Genomic DNA, 13409 nt, shown 5'->3' on the forward strand with positions numbered 1-13409 from the left:
TAAGGCAGGAGAATCGCTTGAACCCAGGAGGTGGAGGTTGCACTGAGCCGAGATCACGCCATTGCACTCCAGCCTGGGCAACAGAGTGACACTCCATTTCAAAAAAATATATATATATATATATATATGTATGTATACACACACACATATATATATACACAACTCAAAGAGTTTACTTCAGTAATATAAATAACATCAGTAGCATCATCTTTCTGTAGCAGAATAGAGCAAAATATTAATTCTAAGTGTAACTAATCATTTCAGCACCACATGGAACCATCAAAAGAAAAAGATAGGCTATATTATTGTGTCAATCCTCCTCCTAAAATAGCAGAAAAATTATAGCTTCTACATGACACTGACATTACATTCAGAGGTTAGCGTTACCTCCTGGAACTGATGCCTACATTTCCTCACATACTGACCATATACTTTGCCTATCCATTGTTTAGAAATGTTGGCTCCAACCACTACTGAATTTAACATGTTTTCTCAAGTCTTAAAATTCGAGGGATGATAGTCATTTCAGGAAAGGAGAGAATTCACGCCACTTATATCTCAAGACAATTCTCATTCACTCATTAGCTCCTTTTCCAGAAGATAGAAAAATGATCCACCAGTAACAGCTTTGATAAAGGATATGCAAATTCTGAAGCTGCCTTCCAAAGGGTATGGGGCAATGGCCAGGCTCTCGCTACTCTGAGGGCTACCAGAGCACTTAGCAGATTTCTCCACATTGCAAGCCTCCGTGATGGCCCTGGTAGGATATCCACTGTGAGAAAAGTATGTCCCAGAAGCTCAGTCCTGAGGCCTACCTCTAGTATTTACACTTGTAGTGTTTCCAGGCCTGCCCATCAAGAAGTAGGCCTGGATCAAGAAAATTATGATTTACTAATATGATGGATTGTTTATTTATTCATTCATCCTTTGAACAAATGTTTATTAAATGCCTACTCTGTTCCAAGCCCCGTTTTAGGGCAATGGAGGTATAATCCAAGGCTTTAAGGGGTTCACAATCTAGTGGGGCAGGGGAAAAGTTAGATGCATATATGATAAAGCAAGAAATTAAGGGGATAACATTCAGCACAGGGTGTTAATCAAACTTGATGTGGAGATGGGATCAGAGAGAGTTTCTTGGAGAAGATGATACCTCAATTGAGTTTTAAGGAGAAGTACAATTATCCAGATGAAGAACGGTGGTGGGGCAAGCAGACTGAAGAAAGAGGTGGGCAGAGGGTGGCATCTCTGGTGCATGTACAGAGGTGAGAAACAGTATGCTGAGTGTGGTAAAAGACAAGTTGTGGGGCACAGCATCAGTCAGAGAAACAGTCAGAGGCCAGATTTTAAAATACCTTGTATATTGCACTTTGACTTAATTTCATAAGTAAACTTTTCTTGGAATGTGATATGCTCATTCTGTGAGATACTCCTTCAATTCCAATCCCTGAAAAACTATGCAGGGCAGGGGAAAGGGTAAGGAAATGTTGCACTCAATAGTCCCTCTTGGAGAGGCTCAATGTATATTAGCATATTAAAAATTCTGAGAAGTTCTACAAGTAGTTCTAAAAGAAACCCATTTAACTTTATTTAAGCCACCATTTCCCAAAGTAATTTGAGCATGGAAATTTCATTTTTTATGCAATTTCTATTAGCATCCCATGGAATAAGTGTTCTTTGGAACTCACAATGGAAAATGTAGGCACTGAGGAGTCATTTAGGGTTTTAAGCAGGAAGGAGGTATAGTCACATGTCTTTTAGTAAGTCACTATAACTTGAGAATGGAAATATTGGAGGTAAGTGTACCAGTTGAAGGTTACCGTCTGGACAAGAGATTATGATAGCCTAAATTAAGATTCATGAGGACAGAAAGGGGTGTATTTGACAAATATTTAGAAGGTAAGATTGATAGAGCTTGGAGAAGGATAGAGGAAGAGGACTGACTCCAGCAACCAATGGTCTAATTCACTAACACTTGGAATATAACAGTAGGCTTGGGATGAGTTCAATATGGATTTGAGGTAGAGTGAAAGGAGAAGCTGTCTAGCCACCACTGGATTCATGAGTCTAAAGAGCTGGTGTTGAAAGGTGTGGAAGGAAGATTATAGATTTGTAGAGCATCTATGCATAGTGTTAAAATCATGAGCCTAGCTGGGAATAAAGAAGGAGAGACTATAAAGTAAGAACAGTGGACAGAGTTAATTGTCCTGAGGTGCACCAATATTAAAGGGTTAAAAAGAGTTCATAGAGGAGACTGAAAAGGAAAGGGGTAACAAACACAGGAAGAATGCCAGAGTAGAAGGTACTGTTAGGAAAGCTATTCAAAAATAGCATGAAGCAAGTCCTTCCATGGGACTGTTGGTTTTAAAAAGTGAATGTGGTAGATCATTACAACAATGACTGCAGTGTGTCATGCCTCCCTGTGTCCATGCCCGCTTTGCAATTGGCATCACTGTTTCCCCATTAAGAGGTGTAATCTACTTTTCTACTCATTGACTCTGGGCGGGCTTTGTGATTTGCTTTAACTAATAAAATGGGGGTAAAAATGACATTGTTCAGGCTCCAGAGCCTGGAACTTAAGAGGCTTTGTGGCTTTCCCTCTCACCCTGTTGAAACCCAGAGACCATGCTGTGAAGAAGCCCAGTCCAGCCAACTATAGAGAACAGGCCATCGAGGGGAGAAACAAAGCACCCTGGAAGACAACTAGCATCAGCTGCCAAACCCTCTGACCATAGCCAATCTAGGAAATGACTACAGGCATATGAGTGATCCAAAATGAGACCAAGAGTAGAATCACCCGGACTGCCAACACACAGAACCGTGAGAAATAATAAATCATTGTTTTAAGCCACCAAGTTCTGGGTTGGTTGGTTAAACAGCAGAAGCTGACTAAAACAGGAAAAATCAGTATCAATTGTGGAGAGCCTTCAGAAATTAAAACACACTGCATTAGCTTTGGAACTGGGTGGTGAGCAGAGGTAGGGGGGCAGTGAGAAGACTGTTAGTGGAAGCTGGAAGAGCAGTGGGGAAACTACAGCAGGAGACTGGAGGGAGGCAGCCATGCTACCAAAAGGCAGTACCACTGACCAGGCTGTCACCTGAGGCAACATGGAAGACAGAAAATGTACCTCATGAATCTGCTAAGAAGATTTCTAGATTTCTAATATTCCAGGAATATTAAAAGTACTGCTTTTTTTAGCTTCATATAACAAGTTAGAGAAAGAGACTGGGATAAACCGAAGAGAAATAGTTCAGTCTTAAAGCAAAACTTAGAGAAAATATAGAAGCCATGATTTGCCAAGTTGGAAACTAAACGTGTTCCTCATCTGTGGTTTCTCCAGCTGGCAAAGATCTAAAAGTAAAGACCAAAACATGCCAAATTGTAAACAGCATCACTGCTGAGAAGAAACTGCATCAACTAACGGGCAAAATAACTGGCTAACATCATAATGACAGAATCGAATTCACATACAACAATATTAACCTTAAAAAGTAAGTGGGCTAAATGCCCCAATTAAAAGACACAGACTGGCAAATTGGATAAAAAGTCAAGACCCAATGGTGTGCTATATTCAGGAGACCCAGGAGACCCATCTCATATGCAGAGACACACATACACTCAAAATAAAGGGATGGAGGAAGATCTACCAAGCAAATGGAAAGCAAAAAAAACAAAAACAAAAACAAAAACAAAAAACAGGGGTTGCAATACTAGTCCCTGATAAAACAGACTTTAAACCAACAAAGATCAAAAGAGACAAAGAAGGCCATTACATAATGGTAAAGGGATCAATTCAACAAGAAGAGCTAATTATCCTAAATATATATGCACCCAATACAGGAGCACCAGATTCATAAAGCAAGTCCTCAGAGACCTACAAAGAGACTTAGAATCCCACACAATAATAATGGGAGACTTTAACTCTCCACTGTCAATATTAGACAGATCAACAAGACAGATGGTTAACAAGGATATCCAGGACTTGAACTTAGTTCTGCACCAAGCGAACCTAATAGACATCTACAGAACTCTCCACCCCAAATCACCAGAATATACATTCTTCATAGCACCACATCACACTTATTCCAAAATTGACCACATAGTTGAAAGTAAAGCACTCCTCAGCAAATGTAAAAGAACAGAAATCACAACAAACTGTCTCTCAGACCACAGTGCAATCAAATTAGAACTCAGGATTAAGAAACTCACTCAAAACTGCACAACGACATGGAAACTGAATAACCAGCTCCTGAATGTCTACTGGGTAAATTTTAAAAATGAAGGCAGAAATAAAGATGTTCTTTGAAACCAATGAGAGCAAAGACACAACATACGAGAATCTCTGGGACACATTTAAAGCAGTGCGTAGAGGAAAATTTATAGCACTAAATGCCCACAAGAGAAGGCAGGAAAGATCTAAAATCAACACCCTAACATCACAATTAAAAGAAATGGAGAAACAAGAGCAAACACATTCAAAAGCTAGCAGAAGGCAAGAAATAACTAAGATCAGAGCAGAACTGAAGGAGATAGAGATAATAAAAAAACCTTCAAAAAATCAATGAATCCAGGAGCTGGTTTTTTTAAAAGATCAACAAAATTGATAGACCACTAGCAAGACTAATAAAGAAGAAAAAAGAGAAGAATCAAATAGTCACAATAAAAAATGATAAAGGTGGTATCAGCACCGATCCCACAGAAATACAAACTACCATCAGAGAATACTATAAACACCCCTACGCAAATAAACTAGAAAATCTAGAAGAAATGGATAAATTCCTGGACACCTATACCCTCCCAAGACTAAACCAAAAAGAAGTTGAATTGCTGAATGGACCAATAACAGGATCTGACATTCAGGCAATAATTAATAGCCTACCAACCAACAAAAGTCCAAAACCAGATTCATAGTAGAATTCTACCAGAGGTACAAAGAGCATCTGGTAACATTCCTTCTGAAACTATTCCAATCAAGAGAAAAAGAGAGAATCCTCCCTAACTCATTTTATGAGGCCAGCATCATCCTGATACCAAAGCCTGGCAGAGCCACAACAAAAAAAGAGAATTTTAGACCAATATCCCTGATGAACATCGAAGTAAAAATCCTCAATAAAATACTGGCAAACTGAATCCAGCAGCACATCAAAAAGTTTATCCACCAAGATCAAGGTGGCTTCATCCCTGGAATGCAAGGCTGGTTCAACACATGGAAATCAATAAATGTAATCCATCACATAACAGAACCAAAGACAAAAACCACATGATTATGTCAACAGATGCAGAAAAGACCCTCAACAAAATTCAACAGCCCTACATGCTAAAAACTCTCAAAAAATGAGGCATTGATGGAATGTATCTCAAAATAATAAAAGCTATTCATGACAAACCCACAGCCAGTATCATACTCAATGGGCAAAAACTGTAGGCATTCCCTTTGAAAACTGGCACAAGACAGGGATCCCCTCTCTCACCACTCCTATTCAACAGAGTGTTGGAAGTTCTGGCCAGGGCAATCAGGCAAGAGAAAGAAATAACGGGTATTTGATTAGGAAAAGAGGAAGTCAAATTGTCCCTGTTTGCAGATGACATGATTGTATATTTAGAAAACCCCATCATCTCAGCCCAAAATCTCCTTCAGCTGATAAGCAACTTCAGCAAAGTCTCAGGATACAAAATCAATGTGCAAAAATCACAAGCATTCCTATACACCAATAACAGAGAAACAGAGCCAAATCATGAGTGAACTCCCATTTACAATTGCTACAAAGAGAATAAAATACCTAGGAATCCAACTTACAAGCTATGTGAAAGACCTCTTCAAGGAGAACTACAAACCACTGCTCAACGAAATAAAAGAGGACACAAACAAATGGAAGAACATTCCATGCTCATGGATAGGAAGAATCAATATCGTGAAAATGGCCATACTGCCCAAGGTAATTTATAGATTCAATGCCATCCCCATCAAGGTACCAATGACTTTCTTCACAGAATTGGAAAAAAATACTTTAAAGTTCATATGGAACCAAAAAAGAGCCCGCATTGCCAAGACAATCCTAAGCAAAATGAACAAAGCTGGAAGCATCACACTACCTGACTTCAAACTATACTACAAGGCTACAGTAACCAAAACAGCATGGTACTGGTACCAAAACAGAGGAATAGGCCAATGGAACAGAACAGAGCCCTCAGAAATAACACCACACATCTACAACCATCTGATCTTTGACAAACCTGGCAAAAACAAGAAATAGGGAAAGGATTCCCTATTTAATAAATGGTGCTGGGAAAACTGGCTAGCCATATGTAGAAAGCTGAAACTGGATCCCTTCCTTACACCTTGTACAAAAATTCATTCAAAATGGATTAAAGACTTAAATATTAGACCTAAAAACCATAAAAACCCCAGAAGGAAACCTAGGCAATACCATTCAGGACATAGGCATGGGCAAGGACTTCATGACCAAAACACCAAAAGCAATGGCAACAAAAGCCAAGATAGACAAATGGGATCTAATTAAACTAAAGAGTTTCTGCATGGCAAAAGAAACTACCATCAGAGTGAACAGGCAGCCTACAGAATGGGAGAAAATTTTTGCGATCTACCCATTTGACAATGGGCTAATATCTAGAATCTACAAAGAACTTAAACAAATTTACAAGAAAAAAAATCAAACAACCCCATCACAAAGTGGGCAAAGGATATGAACAGACACTTCTCTAAAGAAGACATTTATGCAGCCAACAGACACATGAAAAAATGCTCATCATCACTGCTCATCAGAGAAATGCAAATCAAAACCACAATGAGATACTATCTCCCACCACTTAGAATGATGATCATTAAAAAGTCAGGAAATAACAGGTACTGGAGAGGATGTGGAGAATTAGGAATGCTCTTACACTGTTAGTGGAACTGTAAACTGTCTTCAACCATTGTTGAAGACAGTGTGGTGATTCCTCAAGGATCTAGAACCAGAAATACCATTTGATCCAGCAATCCCATTACTGGGTATATACCCAAGCATTATAACTCATGCTACTATAAAGACACATGGACGCTATGTTTATTGTGGCACTATTCAGCATAGCAAAGACTTGGAACCAACCCAAATGTCCATTAATGATAGACTGGATTAAGGAAATGTGGCACATATACACCATGGAATACTATGCAGCCATAAAAAAGGATGAGTTCATGTCCTTTGTAGGGACATGGATGAAGCTGGAAACCATCATTCTCAACAAACTATCACAAGAACAAAAAACCAAACACCGCATGTTCTCACTCATAGGTGAGAATTGAACAATGAGAACACTTGGACACAGTGGGGAACATCACACACCAGGGTCTGTCATGGGGTGAGGAGATAGAGGAGGGATAGCATTAGGAGAAATACCTAATGTAAATGACGAGTTAATGGGTGCAGCAAACCAACATGGCACATGTATACATATGTAACAAACCTGCACATTTGTGCTCATGTATCCTAGAACTTAGAGTATAATTAAAAAAAAAAAAAAAGACCAAATCCAGGGTGCTTCCAGTAAAATATGGCCTCAGCTTCCAAATCAAATCGAGGGTGTGACTGAAGGCCCTTTGTTAAGACCACCCAAAGATTCAGCGTTGAACTTCGTCTACCTTCTCAACAAGACTAAAGGTCACCTCAGACTCATATCTGCATTGTCTGACACAGTCAACAGTCTACCTGATAAGAAATTGTGAAGTGGGGTGGACTAAACCAGAGTCATTGAAAACAAACAGTTTTTACAGTAATTGTGCTAGATTGGACAAAAAGGGACAGAGACAGTTCTAAGTGAATATAAACCTCCCAGTTTTCTACAGGCAGAAATCAAACTGAGAAAGTCACTTGGCTACAAGCATGGATTATTTCCTACGGAAATGGAAAGAATGAGGAGAATTGGTATATGTGCGCAGATGGATTTCAGAATTGCCATGGACCAGTAATTTCTCAAGCCATCCCATTCTTCCCCATCTTAAACAGTGGTGTCTGTTGATCATCACTGAATACTGGGTGTCTGGGGGGCAGATAACTTGTCTTTTTAGTTCATAGGTCTCTAGATCAAGAGGAGTCACACTTCAGGAGAGGCAACCAAGGAGCCTCTCACCTGGATTGCAGATCATGAGATACTGGACTTTGAGTCTGATAGCAAATAGGATGTAGCTTTTTGGATTCTTGGAAAAGGGTGAGTCTGTTTTACATGTAGGAGGGGTAGAAATATTGTGGCCAGTGGGCAAACTGTGGAACAGTAAATATGGCCACAAATTCTGTGTATGTCTTACTATTAAGAGGTTGAGTCTATTGCCCCACCCCTTGACTTGAGGCAGCCTCATCCACAAGTCTGGAAGTTAGGTACTGGCCCTTTTGCCTCAGTTTTCCTCTAGGTGGCTTCTCATTCTTCAGAGGGTAGGTCATCTTCTTTGCATGGCAGTCTCAAGGTGGCATTCAGAGTGGAAAAAAGGTAGAAGCTACAAATCCTCTCAATGCCTAGGCTCCAGAACGTTCACAAAGCCACTTTTGCCATATTTTATGCTCAAAACAAATCACAAGAACAGCCCAAATTCAAGGGGTAGGATAAAGATACCACTTTTTAACAGGAGGCTCTGCAAAGAATTTGTGACCATATGGAATTTTCTCCTGTGGATGAGAGCCTTTCAAACTCTGAGAATATGTTAAACTAAGTATAGAAATGTTTAAAAGAATGAAAATAATTTCTTAAGAAGAAATATGTTCTTCAAGCTGGGAGCAGTGGCTAACACCTGTAATCCCAGTTCTTTGGGAGGCTGAGGTGGGCAGATCACTTGAGGCCGGGAGTTTGAGACCAACCTGGCCAACATGTCAAAACCCCATCTCTACTAAAAAATACAAAAATTAGCTGGGCATGGTGCCAAAACCCCATCTCTACTAAAAATACAAAAATTAGCTGGGCATGGTGGCACGCACTTGTAATTCCAGCTACTAGGGAGGCTGAGGCACAAAAATCTCTTGAACCCAGGAGGCGGAGGTTTCAGTGAGTCAAGATCGTGCCACTGCACTCCAGTCTGGATGACAGAGCCAGACTCTGTCTCTAAATAAATAAACAAATAAGAAGAAATATATTCTTCAACAGAAAAAAATGAAAACAAAAAGAAGGAATTTATATGTTAATAGAGATTTGAAGGACATATCAGTTCACTGCAATGTGTGGACTTTACTGGAATTCAATTTGAAAATATAAACTGTAAAAATAAATATCTGTCACATTTTTGAGACAATTGGAAATCTTACCACTGACTCGGTATTTGATGTTATTAAGGAATTATTATTCATGTTTAAGTATAATGTTAGTATTTTATGTTTTTAAAAATACTTTAAAATTTAAAGATATATACTGAAATATTTACAGATGAAATGATATGCCATGTATGATTTGTTTCAAACTAATACATAAGATGGGGGTTAGGATGCAGCAGGCATCAGTCACATGTGGATGGTTTTTAAGGTTGGGTGATGGGTACATGAGGATTTATTACACTAGTCTATCTACTTTTGCATATGTTAGGAATTCTTAATATTGACAATAAATTTTAAAAAGAAACTAAAAAAGAATTCCGGGCATAATTAGCATTTTATATACATTTTATATTGAATAAAATTTGTTCTATTTGATTATAACTCCAGTTTAAAATGTATAATTTGATAAGCTGGTATAAACTTGATTTTACCAGGTAATCTTCCTATATTTATATTAGAACATTTAAATATTAGTATTACAACATTTCAAGAGAATTTTTGATTCATCAGATTTATTTTAGCTTATTTTCTCTCTAACAGCTATATTAGCACTTGAGATAATTTTGTATAAATGGAACTCAGATATGTTACATTTATAAAAGCAATTTAAATATTTGAAAATGTTTAATTATCTGGTATGTAAATAGCACCAAACATTATTCTAAGGGCCTCAAAAGTGACTGCTAAAATTTGCCAGACATAGAAACAGGATAATAAGGTTTGTGTCTTAAACTTAAAGCCCAGGAAGAAGGAAATTTTTTATTTTTTGACTTTAACAAATCACACATTAATTTTAAAAATCAGCAGACTGTCAGAAGATGAAGAAAAGTTTTCAAGTCATCTGAAAATCATACGCCAGGATTAAAGACATTGCAAGACAAGAAATTTTAAAACATTATGTGAACAGCACCAACCATTTGTATTGTAGCTACATGCAATCTGGCTTCTTCTATTAAAGCTTCATCTATTGTGGATTCCTTCTTCATATCCTTATGTGAAACGTGGGAAGACTGAAACGTACCAGACGACATTTTAAAACATAAAGAGATAAAGTTAAAAATAAGTAAAAATGATTAGGAACGGGCAAGTGCTACTCTCAACAAAGATTCCAGTAATTCAAAGCAGAATTGCTAGAATGAAGAGCTGTGTATAACGTGGGTAATGTTTTTTCATGTAAGAAGTGCTGCCTTCAATTGTGCTAAAGGAAATATTCATGTGGGGAGATTTATATCCCAAATTCTTCTCTAAACTTATCTATGTGCTTGACTGCTCTCTAAATCAGCCCGTGTTTTCTGCTTTTTATAACACTCCTACCAGGAGAGAATTCTCAGTATCTTAAGCCATTAAAAACACTATCTTGGCAGAGGCCATTGATTGGTACTCAACCAGCCAGATCGTAAAAACATCCATTCTCCTGGTATTTGGCAAATAAAGCTGGATAACCAAGACCTTCTCTTTAGAGACAGAATTCAAACTCATTTCACCAAAATAGCAAAGCCAGTAACTATCTCCCCTCAGTTTTCTGACGTTTAATTAGCAGAATCAGGTCTTTAACAATAGACTAAAGCAAGCGAGACAGACCAAGGGAAGGAAAGGAAAACTACTTTTTGCCAAGTATCAACTCACAGGAATGTATTCGATCCTCGTTTTATCTTCTACTAAGGTCCAATTAACATTTGTCAAAATTTTTTCTGCTTTAGATAAAGTTATTGTGTTCTGTACTATCTCCTGTATGTGCTGAGTAACATTTTGCAAGGCCATTTGTCTTGGGAGGGAAAGAACACACAAATCTGTGACAAAGACAAAAGCAAAGGCCTTAATAGAGTACAGTGAAGACTGCAAGGGAAAGCAAAAAAATGTTGCACGATTATGTAATGAAATCTTGAGATCACCTGCAAACCAGAGTGGTTAGGGCAAGGACAATTTTTCATACAAAACTTCCCAGAAGATTACCGAACTATTTGTTTCTTTTTGGCTGTATAGCTCAACTTTATCTGACTCAACTGCTAAAAAATGTTTATTAGTTTCCTTGCTTTCCCTATAGCTAAAGACATGACTACTTCAACGCACCCAATCCATATTTCTCAAAGTGTAAAGGGTACGGGTGGAAGGGCTGCCTATTAAACTATGCAAATTCCTGGGTTCTACTCCATACCTACAGAATCAGATTGGCCTGAAAATTTACATTTTAACAAGTTCTCCAATTGTTTCTTATACTGTACATAATAACATTTAAAGGCCAGTACAATAGAGATCCCTCAAATTTAACATCTTTGTTTTCTGGCCAGTGAATCAATATGTTCAAAATGTGCAGCATTTTGCATTTTCTTGAGGTTTCTATAAGGTTCACTTACCAAAGAGAAGAGTTTAATGAGTAAATGAGCTTAGTCTACTTACTACAATTCCATCTCAATAAAGCTGTCCTCTCCTTATAATTGCATACGAAATGTCTCTTCAAGGGCTAAATGGCTTCTAAATGTTTCAGTGTAACTTTATTTCACTCTCTATGGGACACTGGGTACAATGGAGTGATTTGAAGTTTGGGGATCCAGAAAAGTCTGCAGGGATATCCCTCTCAAGCATCAGAATCAGTTCACTGTAACCCAGAGCAAAGAGGCATCTGACTGCCTGCTGCCTTGGATTTAAAATTCCGAGGGCTAAGACCACACAAGGAGAAAATGTATTCATTTGCCCAATTAGATACCACCCATATGATGGGGCAACAGCCACTTTCCAGGTGCTCAGGGGAAGTATGAAGGCATGTGGGCTACTTGGTGGCACCAGTATATCTGAATGTACTCCCAGTGTTTAAGATACTCCTGGAAGAGTATGAGGAGGGACTGCTTAAAAGCATTAGACCAGGTGAAAGGAGTTGGTTTGAACCTCTGACTGATAAAACTCAAATCTGACAAGCAGCTGTTAAATGTGTACCACATGGTATTTCTAGACAGAATAAACATTGAAAAGATAAAGTACTTGTTATATAATCTTTATTCCAGAGTGAGTTAAAAGAAATTCTGAAGCTTGGTTAATACAACCAAAAATTTATAGAGGGGGAAAAAAAGAAACAAGAGGAAAAAAGCATTGTCATGGTAGTAAAATCCCTCACTGTTCTCACTTTTGAATACCAGAGTAGGAGGAATCACAAGAAAGGAAGCATGAGAGAAACCCACATATTTTATCTTCAAAAAAGAGCCAACTGGGTCCGGATCCCTGGCAGCCAAAGGGATTTGGTGGAAAGGAAAGTGTGAGCAAGACTTCAGGCATCAAATTAACTTCACTCATGCTGCCTTGTGAGCTTTTGCCAATCCAAGCACAGCTTTTCACTATAAACAATAACCCGAGACCATGCACGGTGGCTCACACCTATAATTTCCACACTTTGGGATGCCAGGGCAGGAGAATCCCTTGAGCCCAGGAATTCAAGACCAACCGGGGCAATATAGTCAGACCCTGTTTCTACCAAAAAAGAAAAAAAGAAAAAAATGAGCTGGGTGTGGTGGTGCAAACCTATTATAGTCTCAGCTATTTGGGAGGCCGAGGCAAGAGGATCACTCGAGTCCAAGAGGTCCAGGCTGCAGTGAGCCATAATCACACCACTGCATTGCAGCCTGGGTGACAGAGTGAGACCCTATTTTTTTGTTTTGTTTTGTTTTGTTTTTTTGAGGCGGAGTTTCACTCTGTCTCCAGGCTGGAGTGCAGTGGCGCAATCTCGGCTCACTGCAACCTCCACCTCCCAGGTTCAAGTGGTTCTCCTGCCTCAGCCTCCCAAGTAGCTGGGACTACTGGCACGTGCCACCACGCCCAGCTAATTTTTGTATTTTTGGTATAGATGGGGTTTCACCATGTTGGCTAGGATGATCTCGATCTTTTGACCTCGTGATCCGCCTGCCTCGGCCTTCCTAAGTGCTGAGATTACAGGCGTGAGCCACTGCACCGGGCCCTGTATCATTTTTTTTAAATGAGGAAGAACAAACACAGCCTGTTGGGGTGGTGAGCACCTGTAGTCCCAGCTACTCTGGAGGCTGAACCCAGGAATTTGAGACCAGCCTGGACAAGATAGTGAGCTGTCGAGAGAGAGAGAGAGAGAGAGAGACAGAGAGATGGAAGGAAGG

At 39.0% G+C, this 13409-nt stretch overlaps 1 protein-coding gene across 1 annotated transcript in view; it reads right to left on the bottom strand.

Annotated features, from left to right (window-relative positions):
- Nucleotides 1-13409, bottom strand: part of SLC9C2 (solute carrier family 9, member C2 (putative)) — a 100701-nt gene that overhangs the window by 34605 nt on the left and 52687 nt on the right. Inside the window, exons 11-12 of the mRNA XM_011962458.1 lie at nucleotides 10921-11084; nucleotides 10209-10304 (exon numbers count right to left, since the gene is read on the bottom strand). Of these exons, the coding sequence (XP_011817848.1) occupies nucleotides 10209-10304; nucleotides 10921-11084 (260 nt within the window). The remainder of the gene's footprint in view (nucleotides 1-10208; nucleotides 10305-10920; nucleotides 11085-13409) is intronic.

Source organism: Colobus angolensis, unplaced genomic scaffold, assembly GCF_000951035.1.
Source record: "Colobus angolensis palliatus isolate OR3802 unplaced genomic scaffold, Cang.pa_1.0 Scaffold59, whole genome shotgun sequence".
Lineage (NCBI taxonomy): Eukaryota > Metazoa > Chordata > Mammalia > Primates > Cercopithecidae > Colobus > Colobus angolensis.